General features: G+C 42.0%; 1 protein-coding gene across 8 annotated transcripts in view; it reads right to left on the bottom strand.

The window, feature by feature from the left end:
* Window positions 1-22,418, bottom strand: part of MAPK10 (mitogen-activated protein kinase 10) — a 271,558-nt gene that overhangs the window by 70,222 nt on the left and 178,918 nt on the right. For 7 of the 8 annotated variants that reach the window (XM_056568752.1, XM_056568753.1, XM_056568754.1 and 4 more), the window contains 5 exons: window positions 19,895-20,024; window positions 14,335-14,393; window positions 13,553-13,691; window positions 9,274-9,439; window positions 6,848-6,919 (listed from right to left, as the gene is read on the bottom strand). In XM_056568752.1, the coding sequence (XP_056424727.1) occupies window positions 6,848-6,919; window positions 9,274-9,439; window positions 13,553-13,691; window positions 14,335-14,393; window positions 19,895-20,024 (566 nt within the window). The remainder of the gene's footprint in view (window positions 1-6,847; window positions 6,920-9,273; window positions 9,440-13,552; window positions 13,692-14,334; window positions 14,394-19,894; window positions 20,025-22,418) is intronic. The other variant, XM_056568747.1, reaches the window with a different exon arrangement.

Raw genomic sequence — 22,418 nt, 5'->3', positions numbered from 1 at the left:
GGGCTTCTGGCGAGGAGTCTTATCCCGGGCACAGATAGTGCAGGCTCGCACAAAGTCCACCACATCAGTCTCTAGAGTCGGCCACCAATAGAAGCGAGAGATGAGTTGCACAGATTTCTTGATGCCCGCATGACCTGCGAGATGGGAGGAGTGACCCCATTTGAGGATCCCAAGGCGTTGGCGTGGAGAAACAAAGGTCTTTCCTGGAGGAGTTTGCCTGATGGAGGCTGGAGAAGTGGAAATCAGGCAGTCAGGAGGAATGATGTGTTGAGGAGAGAGTTCAATTTCAGAGGCATCTGAGGAACGAGAGAGAGCATCGGCCCTAATGTTTTTATCAGCAGGCCGAAAGTGAATTTCAAAATTAAATCGGGCAAAGAACAGAGACCACCTGGCCTGACGAGGATTCAGCCGTTGGGCAGACTGGAGGTAGGAGAGGTTCTTGTGATCGGTGTAAATAATAACTGGAAATCTTGATCCCTCCAGCAGATGCCTCCATTCCTCAAGTGCTAATTTAATGGCTAGAAGCTCTCGATCCCCGATGGAGTAGTTCCTCTCCGCCGGAGAGAAGGTCCTGGAAAAAAAACCACAAGTAACAGCATGCCCGGAAGAGTTTTTTTGTAGAAGGACAGCTCCAGCTCCCACTGAGGAGGCATCAACCTCCAATAGGAAGGGTTTAGATGGGTCAGGTCTGGAGAGCACGGGAGCCGAAGAAAAGGCAGACTTGAGTCGTTTAAAGGCGTCTTCCGCTTGAGGAGGCCAAGACTTGGGATCGGCATTTTTTTTTGTTAAAGCCACAATAGGAGCCACAATGGTAGAAAAATGTGGAATAAATTGCCTGTAATAATTGGCGAACCCCAAAAAACGTTGGATGGCACGGAGTCCGGAGGGGCGTGGCCAATCTAAGACGGCAGAGAGTTTATCTGGGTCCATTTGTAGTCCCTGGCCAGAGACCAAGTATCCTAGAAAAGGAAGAGATTGGCATTCAAACAGACATTTCTCTATTTTGGCATAGAGTTGATTATCACGAAGTCTCTGAAGAACCATACGGACATGCTGGCGGTGTTCTTCAAGATTGGCAGAAAAAATCAGGATATCGTCCAGATATACAACAACACAGGAGTATAGTAGATCACGAAAAATTTCATTAACAAAGTCTTGGAAGACGGCAGGGGCGTTGCATAGACCAAAGGGCATGACCAGATACTCAAAGTGTCCATCTCTGGTGTTAAATGCCGTTTTCCATTCATCCCCCTCTCTGATGCGGATGAGATTATAAGCACCTCTTAAGTCCAGTTTGGTAAAAATATGGGCACCTTGGAGACGATCAAAGAGTTCAGAGATGAGGGGTAGTGGGTAGCGGTTCTTAACCGTGATTTTATTAAGACCGCGGTAGTCAATGCAAGGACGTAGAGAGCCATCTTTTTTGGACACAAAGAAAAATCCGGCTCCGGCAGGAGAGGAGGATTTACGGATAAAGCCCTTTTTTAAATTTTCTTGGACGTATTCAGACATGGCAAGAGTCTCTGGGACGGACAGAGGATAGATTCTGCCCCGGGGTGGAGTAGTGCCCGGGAGGAGGTCAATGGGACAATCATAAGGCCTGTGAGGAGGTAGAGTCTCAGCTTGTTTTTTGCAAAAAACGTCCGCAAAGTCCATATAGGCCTTAGGGAGACCGGTTACATGAGGAAGCACAGGGACACGGCAAGGTTTACTGGGAACCGGTTTTAAGCAGTCCTTGGAACAAGAGGGCCCCCAACTCTTGATCTCCCCAGTGGACCAATCCAGGATTGGGGAATGGAGTTGAAGCCAGGGAAGTCCAAGAAGGATTTCAGAAGTGCAATTGGGGAGGACCAACAGTTCAATCCTCTCGTGATGAGATCCGATGCACATTAGAAGGGGCTCCGTGCGGAAACGTATAGTACAGTCCAATCTTTCATTGTTTACACAATTGATGTAGAGGGGTCTGGCGAGACTGGTCACCGGGATGTTGAACCTGTTGACGAGAGAGGCTAAGATGAAATTTCCTGCAGATCCAGAGTCCAAGAAGGCCACAGCAGAGAAGGAGAAGGCAGAGGCAGACATCCGCACAGGCACAGTAAGACGTGGAGAAGCAGAGTAGACATCCAGGACTGTCTCACTTTTGTGCGGAGTCAGCGGACGTCTTTCCAGGCGGGGAGGACGGATAGGACAATCCTTCAGGAAGTGTTCGGTACTAGCACAGTACAGGCAGAGATTCTCCATGCGGCGTCGTGTCCTCTCTTGGGGTGTCAGGCGAGACCGGTCGACCTGCATAGCCTCCACGGCGGGAGGCACAGGAACAGATTGCAGGGGACCAGAGGAGAGAGGAGCCGGGGAGAAGAAACGCCTCGTGCGAACAGAGTCCATATCCTGGCGGAGCTCCTGACGCCGTTCGGAAAAACGCATGTCAATGCGAGTGGCAAGATGGATGAGTTCATGTAGGTTAGCAGGGATTTCTCGTGCGGCCAGAACATCTTTAATGTTGCTGGATAGGCCTTTTTTAAAGGTCGCGCAGAGTGCCTCATTATTCCAGGATAATTCTGAAGCAAGGGTACGGAACTGTACGGCATACTCGCCAACGGAAGAATTACCCTGGACCAGGTTCAACAGGGCAGTCTCAGCAGAAGAGGCTCGGGCAGGTTCCTCAAAGACACTTCGAATTTCCGAGAAGAAGGAGTGTACAGAGGCAGTGACGGGGTCATTGCGGTCCCAGAGCGGTGTGGCCCAAGCCAGGGCTTTTCCAGACAGCAGGCTGACTACGAAAGCCACCTTAGACCTTTCAGTGGGGAACTGGTCCGACATCATCTCCAAGTGTAATGAACATTGGGAAAGAAAGCCACGGCAAAACTTAGAGTCCCCATCAAATTTATCCGGCAAGGATAGTCGTATTCCAGAAGCGGCCACTCGCTGCGGAGGAGGTACAGGAGCTGGCGGAGGAGATGATTGCTGGAGCTGTGGTAGTAACTGTTGTAGCATAACAGTCAGTTGAGACAGCTGTTGGCCTTGTTGCGCAATCTGTTGTGACTGCTGGGCGACCACCGTGGTGAGGTCAGCGACAACTGGCAGAGGAACTTCAGCGGGATCCATGGCCGGATCTACTGTCACGATGCCGGCTGGCAGGTAGTGGATCCTCTGTGCCAGAGAGGGATTGGCGTGGACCGTGCTAGAGGATCGGTTCTAAGTCACTACTGGTTTTCACCAGAGCCCGCCGCAAAGCGGGATGGTCTTGCTGCGGCGGTAGTGACCAGGTCGTATCCCCTAGCAACGGCTCAACCTCTCTGGCTGCTGAAGATAGGCGCGGTACAAGGGAGTAGACAGAAGCAAGGTCGGACGTAGCAGAAGGTCGGGGCAGGCAGCAAGGATCGTAGTCAGGGGCAACGGCAGAAGGTCTGGAATCACAGGCAAGGAACACACAAGGAACGCTTTCACTGGCACTAGGGCAACAAGATCCGGCGAGGGAGTGAAGGGGAAGTGAGGTGATATAGGGAAGTGCACAGGTGTAAACACTAATTGGAACCACTGCACCAATCAGCGGTGCAGTGGCCCTTTAAATCGCAAAGACCCGGCGCGCGCGCGCCCTAGGGAGCGGGGCCGCGCGCGCCGGGACAGAACTGACGGGGAGCGAGTAAGGTACGGGAGCCGGGGTGCGCATCGCGAGCGGGCGCTACCCGCATCGCGAATCGCATCCCGGCCGGAGGTGGTAACGCAGCGCCCCGGGTCCGTGGAACCGACCGGGGCGCTGCAGTGAGGGAAGTGTAGCGAGCGCTCCGGGGAGGAGCGGGGACCCGGAGCGCTCGGCGTAACACTCATGCCCAGAGATTTTTTAGATAGCGATGCATAATGCATTGATGGCATACAGTACTTCTAAGAAGGACAGATCCCATGGGTTATACATAATATTCCAGGTCTAGGGAATCTACTAACAGTGTTATTGCTCCTGTTTCCATGGTGCTCAATGCTAAGGTGCCATAGAAAGTATGCAGGAGAGCACAGACTCCTGTCAAACGCAGGTGTCTCTGCTCAATGTAAAGCAGGCTATGCTGCAGCGCACTTTGTGACAAACTTAGAACATAAACTATAATAGTGGCAGCTAGCTAGATCTGTAGGTGAATAGTGTTTGTATTCCATGTGTAAATCTTTTCTGACTTTGTAACTCTGTTACTCTTTAAGCGTATTTTCCTTTCTTTTATATTCCAGTTTCTAATGTGATGGCAAATATAGATATGTAAAGTTTCCACTAGAGTACACACATAGTAGCTGTCTGTCTTTTATTCTGAACTTACAACAACCTAAAGTTTGTTATAGAGATTGTCCAGATTAGACTGTTACAGGAGGAGGTCTAGACTAAACAGCCAGATAGCTGTCATAAGGGGAGGTCCAGACTACACAGCAGACTGCTGTTAGGCTGGGTTCACACCACGTTTTCTTAAATACGGCTCCCGTATACGGTTGGGAGGAGGGGGGGCGGGGCTTAATAGCGGCACCCGCACTCAGCCGTATTCGGGAACCGTATTTAATGCAAGTCTATGAGCCGACCGGAGTGAACCGCAGCCTCCGGTCGGCTTCGTTTTCGGCCGTATGCGGTTTCCCGACCGCAGGCAAAAACGTGGTCGACGATTAAACCCCGCCCCCCCCTCCCAACAGTATACGGGAGCCGTATTTAAGAAAACGTGGTGTGAACCCAGCCTTACAGGGGAAGGTACACACTACAAAACCAGACTCCTGTTATAAAGGGGAGGTCCAGACTACACAGCAGACTCCTGTTATAAAGGGGAGGTCCAGACTACACAGCAGACTCCTGTTATAAAGGGGAGGTCCAGACTACACAGCAGACTCCTGTTATAAAGGGAGGTCCAGACTACACAGCAGACTCCTGTTATAAAGGGGAGGTCCAGACTACACAGCAGACTCCTGTTATAAAGGGGAGGTACAGACTACACAACAGACTCCTGTTATAAAGGGGATGTCAAGATTACACAGTAGACTCCTGTTATAAAGGGGAGGTCCAGACTACACAGCAGACTCCTGTTATAAAGGGGAGGTCCAGACTACACAGCAGACTCCTGTTATAAAGGGGAGGTCCAGACTACACAGCAGACTCCTGTTATAAAGGGGAGGTCCAGACTACATAGCAGACTCCTGTTATAAAGGGGAGGTCCAGACTACACAGCAGACTCCTGTTATAAAGGGAGGTCCAGACTACACAGCAGACTCCTGTTATAAAGGGGAGGTCCAGACTACACAGCAGACTCCTGTTATAAAGGGGAGGTACAGACTACACAACAGACTCCTGTTATAAAGGGGATGTCAAGATTACACAGTAGACTCCTGTTATAAAGGGGAGGTCCAGACTACACAGCAGACTCCTGTTATAAAGGGGAGGTCCAGACTACACAGCAGACTCCTGTTATAAAGGGGAGGTCCAGACTACACAGCAGACTCCTGTTATAAAGGGGAGGTCCAGACTACATAGCAGACTCCTGTTATAAAGGGGAGGTCCAGACTACACAGCAGACTGCTGTTATAGGGGGAGGTATACACTTCAAAACCAGACTCCTGTTTAAAAGGGGAGGTTCAGACTACACAATGAGATCACTGGTATAGACGGAGGTCAAGACTAAACAGGCAGACTGCTATTAGAGAAGAGGTCCCGACTACACAACCAGTCTGCAAACAAGACTGCTGTTATAAGAGGAGGTCCAGACTACATAACCAGACTGGTGATGTAGGGGGGAGGTCCAGATTTTGCAGGCAGACTGTTGTTATTGAGGGAGGTCCAGACTACACAGGCAGACTGCTGCTACAGAAGAAGGTCCAGAGTACGCAGGCAGACTGCTGCTACAGAAGAAGGTCCAGAGTATGCAGGCAGACTGCTGCTACAGAAGAAGGTCCAGAGTACGCAGGCAGACTGCTGCTACAGAAGAAGGTCCAGAATATGCAGGCAGACTGCTGCTACAGAAGAAGGTCCAGAGTATGCAGGCAGACTGCTGGTATGGAGGGATGGTGTGACAAAACCAACATGCCATGACCAGTTATCTATAATAAATCACTTTTAACTCAATCCTACAGCTTAAATGGGTTGAGTAGACTACTTCTTAGATTGCAGCCCCATGGTCAAAAGCTAATTGTTAGAGAATGCATTATTTCGAACCCCAGTGATCAGTAGACTGTCAAGGTGGAAACCTCAAGGTATATGACCATTATAAGCACTCTGCCTAGTTATTATATACTTTTATACAACTGTCATTCTACCAGAAACCATAGTCTTTTTTTAAATGAAGACAGAAGATTCTGTATCTATTATTTCCTTTATAATAATTATCAATGTTTACTATCATGAGAAGTAATGTGCACTTATAGTTGAATTGTTTGTTGGACTAAAATGTTTTTCACTGTCTGTCTCCTTCATTTATCATACAAACAAGTATACAGGAAATGTTATCAAACTTTCTTCATGGTACGATATATACTAGCTAACATAAAATGAGATATTGAATGTTAACATTAGTAGAGTCTACGTTCTGAAACCAAGCATGATATTATAAATTACAATACCCTGTAGTATATAGGTATAAAGAGATTATCCCATGCAAGAAGTGCATATCAATGTATAAGTTAACTTTTTCTTTACCGACCCAGTGACCATTCTACACCTGTATACTCGTGGGTATCTAAAACAAAAAATTGTCTTTTACAAAACAAAGATAATAATATTGAGAATAGTTAGTAGACAACAGATATGGTGGTTAATAATCAGACATGTAAGCTAGGTAAGTTGGAAGGTATGTTTCGATGAATACACTGAAGTTCCAGAATAGTACAAGGATACAGTCCCTTCCTGGGAAGAGGATCTTGTGGCGGACCATTTCTCCCATAATGCATCCCACAGACCATATATCCACTAGAAGTGCAGAAACAAGGCCGTTAAGATATGGAAAGAGGAAAAGGCAAGGTTAGCTAGGAAGGTAAGTTCCTGAAGCATGTGGAAAAAGTGCAGACTGAAATGCATAAAAATCCAGTTATCCCCACCCCCACATATGTGCAGTTTGGTACATATGAGGGCTAATGTACTATTAGCAAGAGAGAGACTGACAGGCAACAACAAATCAGTTAGAGATATGTGACACTAGAGGTGCCATTAAACCAAAGAGAATGTTGCCATTGCCATTTGCCATAGCAGAGTTTTCCATTTTTTATAAAACACTATGGTAAAATAATACAACTGGAGATTGACTTAAAGGGTACTCAGCCGCTCAGCGTTTGGAACAAACTGTTCCGAATGCTGGAGCCGGGAGCTCGTGGCGTCACAGCCCTGCCACCTCATGATGTCACGCCCCGCCCCCTCAATGCAAGTCTATGGGAGGGGGCGTGACAGCCACCACGCCCCCTCCCATAGACTTGCATTGAGGGGGAAGGGCGGGATGTCATGAGGGGGCAGGGCTATGATGTCACGAGCTCCCGGCGCCGGCTCCAGCGTTCGGAACAGTTTGTTCCAAACGCTGAGCAGCGGAGTACCCTTTAAGTCACAGAAACTACTAGATACTGATAATTGATGTTTTTATCTTGTCAGTCTTCATAAAGGTTCCTAATAGTTTTCACTTAAATTATAAAGCAAATTATAAGAGCAGAAATAGCAACTTAAAGGAAAGTCATCTGTGTAAACAAAAATTACCCATATAAGCAAATAGGTGAACAGATTTTAAATGCCACCTTGTAATTGTACAGATGGGGATAAGGTAAGATCTACGAGAATGGATATACTGAAGATGACAGTCAGAAAATAAGGCAATAAGCTTTAGTGAAATGATGGATGTGGAAAGATCTTCATAAAGACATGTCATTTTCTGAATTGAAATATAATGAATGTTATTAGTCCAGAAAAGTGTGTTATGATGGAAAGACCAAGGCAATATTCTTTGAGATTGCATTTTTATTTAGTATCCCATTATGGTGCTCAAAATATCAGTGTGATATTAAAAAAAAAGAGACAAAATAGATCTAAAATAATAAATAATAACTGATGTAAACTAATATGTATATAGAACATCCACATCATCCTGTGTGTGTACACCATATTGCAAAGATAATACAGTTATATATAAATAGTCCAGGGACCAGCAATGTACTAACAAATGTTCTGAACAAGCATACTAGACTAGACAAGACTTTTCTCACTACTGGATGCTGGAAGTCAACTAATCTCTAATAAGGTAGATATGCTATATGGGTTGTTTCACATAAAAATTTTCAAACAAAATTCCTTTTTTTACAATTTTTTTGCCGCAGCTCCTGTATGATATCCCTTTGAAACATATACAGCCACTATTTTAGGATCCATACGCCCAAGGTCCATACTTACATTACACTATAGTATGTAACAAACAAATAACTGGGGAATGCGGCTTTCTAGCACTAGTTGATTTGAGTTTTTTTCCTCCAGAGCACCCCTTCATATCACTCCAGTATTCCCATTCACTGCAAGTTATATTCACAAGCATTCTGTAAACATATATATATATATATATATATATATATATATATGAATGTTCCCGGCATGTCATAGGGGCAGTAAAATCCTACATTGGGAGAACTCCACTAATGAACTCCTTATCTTAAATGCTTGGGATATTAATGTGAATTTAGATTTTTAGATGGACTTACTGTAGGATTTAAAGGAGTTATTCAGGACTAGAAAACAGAGCTGATTTCTTTAAAAAAAAATGACAACACACCTGTCCCTAGGTTGTGTGTGGTATTGCAGCTCAGTTCCATTGAAGTGAATTGAGCCAATTTGTAAAATGAAACACAACGTGTTGGACACATGTGGTTCTGCTGTTTTAAAGAAATTAGATCTGTTTTTCTATTCCTGGATAACCCCTTTAATAACAAGATAAACTCAAGCCATGGATTCATTTTAAGAGGACACATTTTTTTTTTTTCTGAACACTAGAAAATTGGTCTTTCCTCCTCAAACTTAAAGGGACACTCTAGGAGACTGAACTTATTAGACACTTATCCCCTAGGAAGGGCCACATACAGGAGTTACATCAGTCAAACCCCCGTGATCAGACACTTTTTATCTCCTATCCTGTGGATAGGAGAAAAGTGTCTCCTAAGTTCAGTTCTCAAGAGAACCCCTTTAACAACTTGATGCACTCATATTTAAATTAATTCTACATAATTAATTTAAATACATGATACCTACATTTAATAGCATTGCATTTGCTTAAATACTGTGTCTATGGTACAGCCTACCGTTTTCCTTGTACCCCATTCCAAGTATGACTTCTGGCGCTCTGTAATAACGCGTTACTACATAGGGAGTCATCATGAAGCTAGTCCCGGCAGTTCTTGCCAAACCAAAGTCAAGGATCTTCAATGTGCAGTCTGACTTCACAACAATATTACTTGGTTTTAAGTCCTGCATTGAAAGCATGAATACATTTTGAATGTGTACAGTAAGAGCATAAAGTTTCAACTGTTACTTGACAAAAAAAAAGTAATTATGCTAAATGAATATCCAATTTCCTATTTAAATATAGTATTCTGAGAAAGTGTGATCTGATGATTCTCGGGTAATCGAAAATGGGTAAAGACCAACTCTGGGTTATTAGGGGTACTTTTTATGCTATGTTTTTTGTAAGTGGATAAGGTCAGGTGTTCAGGAGTTATACACTTGCAAACAGATAATGGGGGGAAAAAAGTATGAATATAATAAGCTGTTTGGTGGGGGTATGAAAGGTAATAAAAAAAGAAAAAATAAGTTTCTTTGCTAACGTACAGAGGATGCTATTTGCTTATTTTTATCCAAACAGAACTCTTTTTTGTATTAAATCATTTAAAAAATCCAATTTCCTTATGACTTCAAATTTATTGATCATTTTTTTACTAAAAATTTTAAACAATACTTATTTTTCAAACTGTTAGCTGACAATATAATATGCACTGAACCTTTTCAGGTTCTACATCTACTGCTGTTTCATGTATCACTGGATTTCTGTCTGAAAACTTTTTCTTTACTGCAATTTCCTATAAGGCTATGTTAACGCTGCATTTCTTTTATACATTGGGAGTACTGCTCCACCATTTTCCGCACGGAAATTCTGTTGCCTCAGGATTGACTACAGATTCTCAATGATTGAGATCTGAAGAATTTCAATGTTTTGTTCACCAAGCCACAAGTTATTACTTAGCAACGGTTTACAAGTGCAGGACCTCCGCCCCAGCAAAGGGGCACAACTGCACTTGGGGTTGAGTTTTCCTGCTATAACCATGTTCATGCAAATATAAGCCGTTATGTCTTTGCTTAGGGCTTATACTAATGCACCATTTTATCTTGCTGGGTAGCATTAGGGTTTCACCTGTGAGGCCTGCTATAAATGAACCAACCAGGGTGGGGCTTGTAGCTTGTCTACTCCCTCCCATTGTATGTGTGCTTAGTCACACTGGAGGTGACTGAGGAGCAATCTGCAAGTCGGGCCTATGGCTGCCGTAATTTGGTTCCTGGTTTTATTTATCTGGCCAGGTAGGTTAGTTGATAGGACCTGCACCATTTGAGAAACCTTGGCGTGGTGTGCGGGCTCAAATGTGTCCTTCATATAAGGATATACTGGCTAATGTCTCAATTTTACATCAGTTTTGAGGGTTAGCCATTGTGATCCATAGGTGCAGGTCCTCCACTCCAACGTAGGTGCACAACTGCACTTGGAGTTGAGCACCTTGTATCACCTTAGATCACATCAATGTAAGTGTTTAATTACTTGTGTCTTTGTAAAAGTACATGAAATGGTGGTCCAAAATGCTGGAAAATGCACTTTTTACTACCAAATTTCTCCTAGATCGTTGGTAAAGGTTGCTCTTGGAGGAGGTTTAGAAACTATTCTTTATTATTGGCACCCTTCTAAGGCAAGATTGTGAGTGCGCCCACTCCCTTGGATGTAAAGCCAACCCAGATATGAATGGTCTCAGGATGCTTTACTGTTGGCATGACACAGAACTCATGATCTCGGTGACCAAGAAATCTGTGTACAGAACGTTAAGGGCCTATTCACACATACAGTATTCTGTGCAGATATGATGCACAGGATTTTGAAGCTGTATTCTGTTATTTAGTTTACACTGAAATCTGCAGCATTAAAGGGGTACTCCGCCCCTAGACATTTTATCCCATATCCAAAGGATAGGGGATAAGATGTCAGTACGCCGCAGTCCCGCTGCTGGGGAGCCCTGGGATCCCCGCTGCGGCACTGCGCTATCATTACAGCACAGAGCGAGTTCGCTCTCCACGTAATGACGCGCAGTACAGGGGCCGGAGCATAGTTATGTCACGGCCCGCCCCTTTCAATACAAGTCTATGGGAGGGGGCGTGACGGTGGTCACGAGGGTTGCAATAAGGGGACAGGCCGTGATGTCACGAGGGGCGGAGCCATGACGTCACGCGGCTCCGTCCCCTGTATCGCCCGTCATTACGCACAGAGCGAACTCGCTCTGTGCTGTAATGATAGCGGGGTGCCGCAGCGGCGATCCCGGGGCTCCCCAGCAGCGGGACCGCGGCCTACTGACATCTTATCCCCTATCCTTTGGATAGGGGATAAGATGTCTAGGGGTGGAGTACCCCTTTAAATCTGCGCAGGATACTTTATGTGTGAATAGACCCTAAAGGAGATTTCAAGGATTTGAAAAATACAGCAGTTTTTTCCCCCAAAAAACAGAATAATACCTGTATACAGATTGGTGGAGATAAATAGCAATACTAGATACTGCTCATGGACAGCAGTAGTGTTTTTCAAATGTTACAGCCATATTTTACCAACTCCTGCCAACCCCTTTACATCCATGTTGATCATTTAAATTTTTTTAAAGAAAAGTAAGTACATTTCCTTAAATTCTTGGGTTTTTAATTCAGTAAAAGCTTAAACCTCATTTGGAGCTCAATTGATTTTTCCGTAACACAAAATCTCCTACACAGGGCTTCTTTAGAAGGTTTTATAATCACAGCAGCTCTTTTGTTCAAGAATCAGTGAGGGTTTAATCTCATTTATTGTCACCAAATGTTACTTTCTATAAAGGGGGAATTCCCATTTAAGTACCCCACAGCGTTTTAAATTTTTTTTATGGTTTAGTTTATTCAACACCTATAATACATAAAAGCTACGGTATCAAATAAGGATAATATCAAAATAGTTGGGAGGCTACACACTAAAAAGTGTAATGAACTGAGCCGAGGTACTGAGTTACACTATACCTGTAGTGCCAAAAAATGTCAATAGTAAAAACAGAAGAGTCAGACCTCAAGGTGCAGTTGGAAAATGTTATATATATATATATATATATATATTTATATTTATATATGTGTGTGTGTGTGTGTGAGAAATAGATGTTAAGAGATGTAGCTGATATCTAATACATATGCTTTAATTTAGATAAAATAAGTTATAAAATATTTATGATGTACCCAAGTCTCTGAGCAGGGCCCTTGCTAAAGAGACAGTAAATTAGGTGGTATATAAAAACAGTTCATGCATATTAAGTCATTTGCGATAATAATATAGTGTTTAGCCAATGGTGATACTAGTAAATATAAAACTGCTACTCTCTAACATTCACAAAAAATAGTTGCAGCACTGATAATGAAAACAAGATGATATATCCAAAGAGCTTTTAGTGCCAGATGTTGAAACAGTAAATGTAGTCTGTTTTAGGAGTAGAAGAAACAATATGCAGGTTGGCACGGGCGCTGGTGAAAGTACCTGTACTTCTTATGGATTGTCCCGTCTGTTGTTGCAGTATATGTTATCCTGGCACGTTGGTCTGGTGAGTAGATGGCTCGGAGCTGCGTCCGGCCCTTGGTAGGTGATGTAGCAGCAACGAGGGATTGGAATCGCGGGAGTGTGAATATGCACAGCACTCTCGGCACTGCGTCCTCGTGCAGTAGCAGATTCTCTCTGAGTGCGTAACTTGCTGCACAGTGGTCCGCTTGATGTGAGACTCCAGCGCTTGTGAATGGAAAAGAGTAGCTTATCAGTAGCTGGTGGCGGCAAATAAGACTACTGAAAGTCTAGGGGCAATAGACAGACGCGTTTTGGGGAGAATCCCCTTTTTCAATGGCAAAATAGGAATGACTGTTATGGAATTGGAATGATATAAATGATATTACTGGAACTGGAATTATATAAATAACATTATTATCGCAAATGACTTAATGCGCATGAACTGTTTTTATATACCACCTAATTTACCATCTATGTAGCAAGGGCCCTGCTCAGAGACTTGGGTACATCATATATATTTTATTACTTATTTTATCTAAATAAAAGAATACGTATTAGATACCAGCTACATCTCTTTCCATTTATTTCTCACATATACACACACACACACACATATATATATATATATATATATATATATCACATTTTCCAATGGTACCTTGAGGTCTGACTCTTCTGTTTTTACTATTCAAATAAGGATAATCATGATTTAAACACAGAAGACAAAGCGAGAAGGTAGTAACTATTGTCAGATAACTACTAACCCTGTGTATGATTCCAGCCGAGTGAAGATGTTTTATGCCACAGAGCATTTGGTACAGGAGGTAAGACATTCGCTCATGATCCAATTCCATCTGAATCACCTGACATAAGTTGGCATCCATTAACTCCATTACTAGGTAACTAGAAAACAGCAATAGTTGTGCGAATCAAACAGATCCCCATGATTAGAATGTTGCCTAGACACTTTTCCTAATATAAAAATATATTATAGGAGTTGTGAATGGAAGCATAGGGGGAGATTTATCAAAACCTGTGCAAAGGAAAAGTTACCCAGATGCCCATAGCAACCAGATTGCTTCTTTCATTTTGCAGAGGACTTAAAAATGAAAGAAGCGATCTGATGTGTTGCTATGGGCAACTGGTCAACTTTTCCTCTGGACAGGGTTTGATAAATTTCCCCCATAGAGTATTATTTTGTCCTATATATCTTGTATGTGGTATTACTGGTTATATTTTAAATATGTTTGGCCGGATATATAAATGTTTACTTAGAATTCTCTTTGATCTTTGAAATAGATTTTACATACAAATAATAATGATAATAATACTCATAAAACATGTACACGTGCCATCAACTGCAACTAGATCTCCAGCTTCGTTACAAAATAAGTCGTCAATATAACTGCAGCCCTCACCACTGTTCTTTAAACTACCTACAAGTACAACAGCATCCTTCGATCAATACCGGGCTGATTTTATCTAATAAATTAAAGTACTTTCTCCGCCTCTGAAGATTACATTAATTTAATCAGGCATTACTTACACATCTTGGAACTCCTCAAGAGATTTTTGTGGCGTAAAGACATTTAATAAACTGATAATCTAAAAGAGAAGGGAAAACAAAGACAGGCAAATGATAAGAAGGAAGAGGCAATTATATTTTCATTTACAAAATCATTATGCAAATAGAAGTTTAATAACAACTTGCTGTAGTCACACAAAAAATAAAGGCACCGGGGATATCTTTAAGCTTAAACTCCAGATCCTTCTATCTACTTATCAAGTTAACAAAGGGAATATTGACTATATACTTTTGGGTTTAACCCATGCCCATTGCTAGAGCAAAGCAGCCATATCACTTGTGCCTCACTTGGCCTTACTTCTTTTGAGGCCACATTGTTGGTCATTTACTATAATGTACTGGTCACGTTAACTTAGAGAGCAAAATTGTCATGGTCCAGTATGGAACAATGTTTACCTAACAACACTGCTACTTCATCTCAGAAATCATCTTGGGTAACAGAGGCCAGATCCCAAAGCCAAGACACTGACACCATTTCCCAGCAAGAAATATAATGGGATAAAATTTGCTAGTCATCTATAGACAATCTCTCCTCTTTTGTCTTCATGCTGAGCTAATAACATGTGGCACCTTATGCACAACTCCATGAATCATTTTTTCATAACCAAAGTTGAAAGCTATGTTAGGGCTCCTTGCTCAGGTGACCACAAATATTGTCCGTAACATAACATATCATCTACTAGTGGAGCTGAACATAAATAGGATTTGAGGGAATTAGTCACCTGTCAGAAAAATCTAGTTAAAGCATGTTTTTTTTTCACTAGGTGTTGTCTTTTGGGGTATATTAGTTTAAAGACTGTTTATTGCCATCAATCACCTAGACATAGTAAAGTGGGGTTTCTATGGATTGGTTTTGTTTTTTGACCACATTGTAGAGGTGACCGATTGGATCAAGATCTGGATAAACTGGTGATAAAGTCAATATATTACAATTTTGTCATGTTCCTCAAACTGTACAGTTGTACTATAAAGTATGCATAGAACTGATGAAGTATGCATAGAACTGATATGTACTATTTTTAAAGAAAGCAAAACATATTTCTTTAAGGCTTCACATTGCCAATCTGCTCCATCCTGTTCTTGTTCCGTTCATCTCTTTTTTTGTATCAAATGGACCCAAAATGGGTCAGAGCACAGCTGACTCCACCGAGTCACCACCTGGTCCCAACAGATCCCATTGATTTGAATAGGGTCCATCGAGGACCTGATAAGGAGAAAATAAAATTGTGCATGCACTAAATTACAGCTTAATTTCTTTCAAGGGTATGTAAATCTTTGATCAGGGCCACTCGGATGAATTCTGGTATCATTATAATTTATAAAGGAGCCAAACAACTTTGTAATAATAATTGGCTTCATAGGATCAGTATTCTTACATAAAAGGCTTTTTTTTTTTTTGTATGATCAGTATTATTTCCACAAAACGGAGTGGTACTTAGTAAAAAGGATAAAAACATTTTCAAGTGAAAAGAGTCAAAATACCAGAAATGACAGGACCCGTAGTTTCCTGTACCAACACTGCCCAGAGCATCACTCTGCCTCCACTGGTTTTCCTTCTTTCAATAGGTATCTGTCACAGGTAGGTGACACACCCACAGTCATCCACATTATGTGGAGGAATATGTAATTTATCAGACCACCATCTTTTATTGTTTTATAGTCCACTTCTGATTCTCGTTTGCCAACTGCAGGCACTTTCAGCAATGGACAGGGATCAGTAAGGGCACTTTAACTAGTCTGCAGCTATGCAGCTCCATAAGCATCACGTTGCAGTGCACTGTGTATCCTGACAAGCTCCTATCAGTCATAATTAACTCTTGCAGCAATTTCCCATTCAGGGAACTGTCCTTTGCTCCCGTAAAGCATCAAGGTTCCTTGGGTGCCCATTGTTCACTAGCTGTCCATCCCTGTACCACTTTTGATAGGTGCTGATCAATGCATACTGAACCCAAAAAGACATGCCATTTTGGAGACCAAAATGGCCATCACAATTTGGCCCTTAATAAAGTTGCTCAGATCTTTACACGTGCACATTTTTCTTGCCTCCAAAACATCAACTTCAAGACCTGACTGTTCACCTATTGCCTTATATATCCCACCCCTTGACAGGCGCCATTATCAGACAGCAAACAATGGTATTCACTTTACACTGGTCATTGTTTTAATGCTGATTGGTTTGTGTTGCTTTTCCGTAGTTTGTTATACTTCCTATAATTAATTAGGTTATTTAGAAGATAACATGTTCCATTACTATGGAAAAACAATGCTAAGAAACCAGAACATGTTTTCAGTTAGATAAAATTCTGTATTTCAGTTGCGTGGACTAAGGCGAACATACTGACTCACTAAATCCTTTTATTTACTGTACATCACAAACAGCTTGGAGTACTTGTTTCTCTCTATAATTTTCCTAGCAGCAATGTCTGGCTATGCTTTTAGTGTTCATCTGATCAATTGTTTCTTTGCAGGGTTCTTTACCTTTACAATTAAATAAATCCATATCAACACTGCACTAGCACAAGATGTGCCTTGGGTTTCAATGCACAAGTGCATAAAGATCATTCTTTGAATTAAACATTGGACGTTACAGTGCTAAACAAAATAAAACAAACACCATATTGCCTATACAGATGCTAAGTGGAATGTCGTCACACTTATCACTACAATAAAAATAAATGCATGATAGATAGATAGATAGATAGATAGATAGACAGGGATACACTTCTAACTTACTATACTCCCAACATTGTATATTGACACTAAATATTTCCCAGAGGGACAATGACTCCCCAACTCTGCTTCCAAAGTTGTTGCAAAATGGTTTAAAGGGGTCCCCCACCCCTAGACATCTTATCCCCTATCCAAAGTATAGGTGATAACATGTCTGTTTGTGGGGGGTCTGGCCGCTGGACCCCCCCCTGCGATCTCCAGGCCGGCACCGCAGCGTTATGGACATGGAATCTTGGAGCTTCCGTGTTCATGACGTCACGTCATGCTCTCTCCATTCATGTCTATGGGAAGCGGAGTGATTACTTAGACATGAATGGATGGGGGCATGACAGCTGTGGTCGTTGGTCATCCGGCTGACTGGGGTGCAACGGATGACTGGGGTGCTGCGCCGGAGTTTGCAGGGGGTCCCAGTGATCCTTTGGATAGGGAATAAGATGTTTAGGGGTGGAGTACCCCTTTAGGGACAATAAAATGAATTGGCCATCTGACCTCAAACCTATAGAAAATGTACAGGCAGAACTGAAAGTGCAAGAAGGCTATCAAATCTGAGTCAGTTACACCTGTTCTGTCAGGAGGAATGGGATATAGTTTCAGTAATATATTGTGAGATCCTTGTGGAGGGCTGCCCAAATAGTCTGAACCATGTTAGACAATTTGAAGGAGAAATGCGGTGCAAAACTTAAGTTCCCCTGTGCTCAGGCTGCAAAAACTACAAAAACAAACTTTAACTCACCTTTCGACTTTTCCCTGTTGTGCAGATATTGGCGTCCCGTTCCTCCGGCGCTGCTCGGCTTCCTGCTTCTTATCCTCGGAACGTCACACTGCGGTCAGCGTATGGCCGGCCACAGTGATGTCCTGCCTCATGGGGTAATAGGCTGAGCGCACTGTCATGTAAGGAGCTTGGGCCGGCTCCTTACATAACAGTGCGCTCAGCCTATCACTGGCCAAGGTGGGACATCGCTGCAGCCAGCGATACGCTGACCGCAGTGTGACGTTCCGAGGATAAAAAGCAGGGAGCCGCCCCGCCGGAGGAAAGGAGGAACGTAGGAAGATGAGTTAAAGTTTTTTTTTTTAGGTTTTGCAGCAACTTCATGATGATGCAATGACATCATCCACATGGCTTTTACTTTATGTCAAATTACTTGTACGGGAAGCATAGGTTGAAGGCATGAGGGCTATTCTGCTGACAACAGACAGTTCAGACACTGCCTTACTGGAAACATTCCTATAGAAAAGCTGCATGTCATGATGTGAAAAGACTAGAAGAAGTATTGGTTGCATTTTAAATGAATTGTTTTTATAGCAACCAGCAGTGAAGCTGTTAAATCTTTTCAAGAAAGAATGTATGAGAAATCCTTGCCTCTATTCATATGGGAATATTAGGGAATTGCAATTCTTTGAGGTGACGGTGCAGAAAATAGTCAACACAAAATCGGAAAGGGGGCTGAACAATGGCTGTCATTCACAGATAATAATACACCAAGAACACAGCATGGCACCCACTATTGTGTTGTAGCCAACTAAAGCTATACAGTCCTGAAATAATCTGCCAAATTAGGAGATTCCTCCAAATTATAGAAAAACCTCAGTTTGATATAATTCACAGATGTACAATTTTATATCATTGAGAATGTCAATATTAAAATATATATATGTACATATAATTGGAATTTACATGCAGCATGTATTATAAATAAATATAATGTATAGATAACATTTACCTCTGTATATTCTAGCAATAAGACTATTACCACTAAAAAACATGCAGGTGTTGGCAGGGGGAGAGTTGGCTTTCAGAAACACGGCGTAAAACAGGAGTTATAGTAAACAAACAATATCCTCTGTCAAATCTCAAAATATTGATCTAAAAAGTTAAAGGGGTACTCCAATGGAAAACATTTTCTTTTAAAACAACTGGTGCAAGAAAGTTAAAAAGATTTGTAAATTACTATAAAAATTTTTTTTAATCCTTCCAGTACTCATTAGCTGCTGAATACTACAGAGGAAATTATTTTATTTTTGGAACACAGAGCTCTCTGATGACATCATGACCACAGTGCTCTCTGCTGACATCTCTGTCCATTTTAAGAACTGTCCAGGGTAGGAGAAAATCCCCATAGAAAACATATGCTGTTCTGGACAGTTCCTAAAATGGACAGAGATGTCAGCAGAGAGCACTGTGGTCATGATGTCAGCAGAGAGCACTGTGTTCCAAAAAGAAAAGAATTTCCTTGGTAGTATTAAGCAGCTAATAAGTACAGGAAGGATTAAGATTTTTGAATAGAAGAAATTTACAAATCTGTTTAACTTTTTGGCACCAGTTGATAAAAAAAAAGTTTTCCACCGAAGTACCCCTTCAAACTTTCTTTAGCCTGACATTTCTACAGGACAAAAGACAGAACACAACGTAGAGGCCGGAAGAGCCTAACTATTAGGCTAGGTTCATACTTCCGGACAGAGATATCGATAGTGACTGGCGCCATATTCCGCACTGAATCCATGGACAGAATGAACAAGATCTTCTGGCAAACGAATTTCAGCTGTGGAGGAAATTCTGCTGTACCAGAATTTCCTGGAATTTCAAAATGGAATTCTGCTAGGAAATTCCGTAGTGTAAACCCAGCCACAGGCCTGAATATATTGTCAATTTAGATTTAAGATACAGTATGTATGAACAATACAGAGTATTTAAAATCCAACATCACAATACATTGAAATAAGATCAGAATTAGATTAGACAAGACAATGTGTAGAAAGATCACAGACTGGAGCGAGTGGTAGAACAACTTACATTTTTATGATTTACACACTTCATTAGGACCAGCTCCCTGTATGCGCGTTTGGCATGTGTTTGATTCTGAAATGGCCGACTAAGTTTCTTAATGGCCACATTTCTATCAAGGACAGCATCGTAAGCAGCACTGAAAGATAGGAACGAGAAACAAAATGAGAACCATTCTTTCTGATAATACTACATTTTGAAAGGCATTAAGTAAAAAACACAAATTATTATGTTATATGGAAATGCAAAAATATCAGATACTATTTACGGTATATTGATGGTGGGATGTCTAGACGCATGGTCACGAAAGGATGCATTGAATAGAATTTCTAAGGCTTGTAATAATAATGGTGTGGTACCCGTATATCAAGGCTATTGGCGGTATCTCCTACTTTGCAGTAGTACAGATAGCACTCACTTAATAAATGCAGTCTTACAGTCATGGCCGTAATTGTTGGCACCCCTGAAATTTTTCAAGAAAATGAAGTATTTCTCACAGAAAAGAATTGCAGTAACACATGTTTTGCTATACACATGTTTATTCCCTTTGTGTGTATTGGAACTAAACCCAAAAAGTGAGGAAAAAATAATAATTGGACATAATGTCACACCAAACTCCAAAAATGGGATGCACAAAATTATTGGCACCATTAACTTAATATTTCTTAAGCTTAACTTAATATAACTTAAGCTTTCTGACACTGGGCTGTACAGTGCGACCCAAAATCCATTGGTAATCCTCAGAAGGCATCCAGTGCCAGATGCAGCAGAAAAAAACCAAAACATCATTGAACCTCCACCATATTTCCCTGTAGGTACTGTGTTCTTTTCTTTGTGGGCCTCATTTCATTTTCGGTAAACAGTAGAATGATGTGCTTTACCAAAAAGCTCTATCTTGGTCTCATCTGTCCACAGGACATTTTCCCTGAAGGATTTTGGCTTACTCAAGTTCATTTTGGCAAAATGTAGTCTTGCTTTTTTATGTCTCTGTGTCAGCAGAGGGGTCCTCCTGGATCTCCTGCCATAGTGTTTCATTTCATTTAAATGACGACGGAGAGTTCACGCTGACACTGATGCTCCCTGAGCCTGCAGGACAACTTGAATATCTTTGGAACTTGTTTGGGGCTGATATCCACCATTCGGACTATCCTGCGTTGACACCTTTCATTAATTTTTCTCTTCTGTCCATGCCCAGGGAGATTAGCTACAGTGCCATGGGTTGCAAACTTCTTGATAATGTTGTGCACTGTGGACAAAGGCAAATCTAGATCTCTGGAGATGGACTTGTAACCTTGAGATTGTTGATATTTTTCCACAATTTTGGTTCTCAAGTCCTCAGACAGTTCTCTTCTCCTCTTTCTGTTGTCCATGCTTAGGGTGGCACACACAGACACACAATGCAAAGACTAAGTGAACTTCTCTCCTTTTTATCTGCTTTCAGGTGTGATTTTTATATTGCCCTCGCCGTTCCTTGCCCCAGGTGAGTTTAAAGGAGCATCACATGCTTGAAACAATCTTATTTTTCCAAAATTTTGAAAGGGTGCCAATAATTTTGTCCAGACCATTTTTGGAGTTTGGTGTGACATTATGTCCAATTTGCTTTTTTTCCTCCCTTTTTTGGTTTAGTTCCAATATACACAAAGGGAATAAACATGTGTATAGCAAAACATGTGTTACTGCCTTTTCTGTGAGGGGTGCCAACATTTACCGCCATGACTGTATTTATTAGAGGGACCAGTTGAAGCGGCAAGCGCTGTGAAACATTTGTCGTCCCGTCGATTCTTTCCCTCCCGATGTCGTTGTGTGTCCTTATGGAATAAAGCATTGGTAACTACTACAGTAAGAAAGTGCGGTGGATCCTTCTGCCGGAATTTGGCAACATTTCAAGGTATTTATGAAGCATAGTACCATGCTTGATAAAGTCCTGGTGTTTGGCTAAATTCTAACCATAATATCATGAATCAAATTCATTTATTTGGTGAGAACTGTATTTGTATCTATAGACACAGAGGGGGAGATTCATCAAAACTTGTGCTGAGATAAAGTCAGACAGTTACCCATGGCAACAAATCAGATTTCTTCTTTAATTTTTGAAAAGGCCTCTGAAATATGAAAGAAGTGATCTGATTGGTTGCTATGGGCAACTGGTTGACTTTTCCTCAGCACAGGTTTTGATAAATCTCGCCCAGGGTCATCATTACAGCAGGTTATATGCCCATCAATAATAGAAGCTACAGGAAACAGACCTGCCAATAGGAAAACGGGAGTAAATAAGCCATGGCTAGATAAAGCTAGTCATCAGGATTCTGGATATACCTTTTTATTTCTATAGTCCTTTCTAGTGTTGAGATATAAGCCTTTTTGTCATTATGCAAATGAGACTCAAAAGCCAAGGGGCATTTCCCAGCATGGTAAAAGCCCAGGTAAGTCTAACCCATGCTCTCTTTATCAAGTGGCTGTCAGTCAGATAGAGTTGGCAGATGCAACGTGCAGAAAGGGTGATAAAGAGCTGGACTTCTACTGTGCTGGAAAA

The sequence above is a fragment of the Hyla sarda genome, chromosome 1 (assembly GCF_029499605.1).
Source record: "Hyla sarda isolate aHylSar1 chromosome 1, aHylSar1.hap1, whole genome shotgun sequence".
Lineage (NCBI taxonomy): Eukaryota > Metazoa > Chordata > Amphibia > Anura > Hylidae > Hyla > Hyla sarda.
Note: the sequence above shows the minus strand (reverse complement) of the source record. Positions and strands in the feature narration are given on the sequence as shown.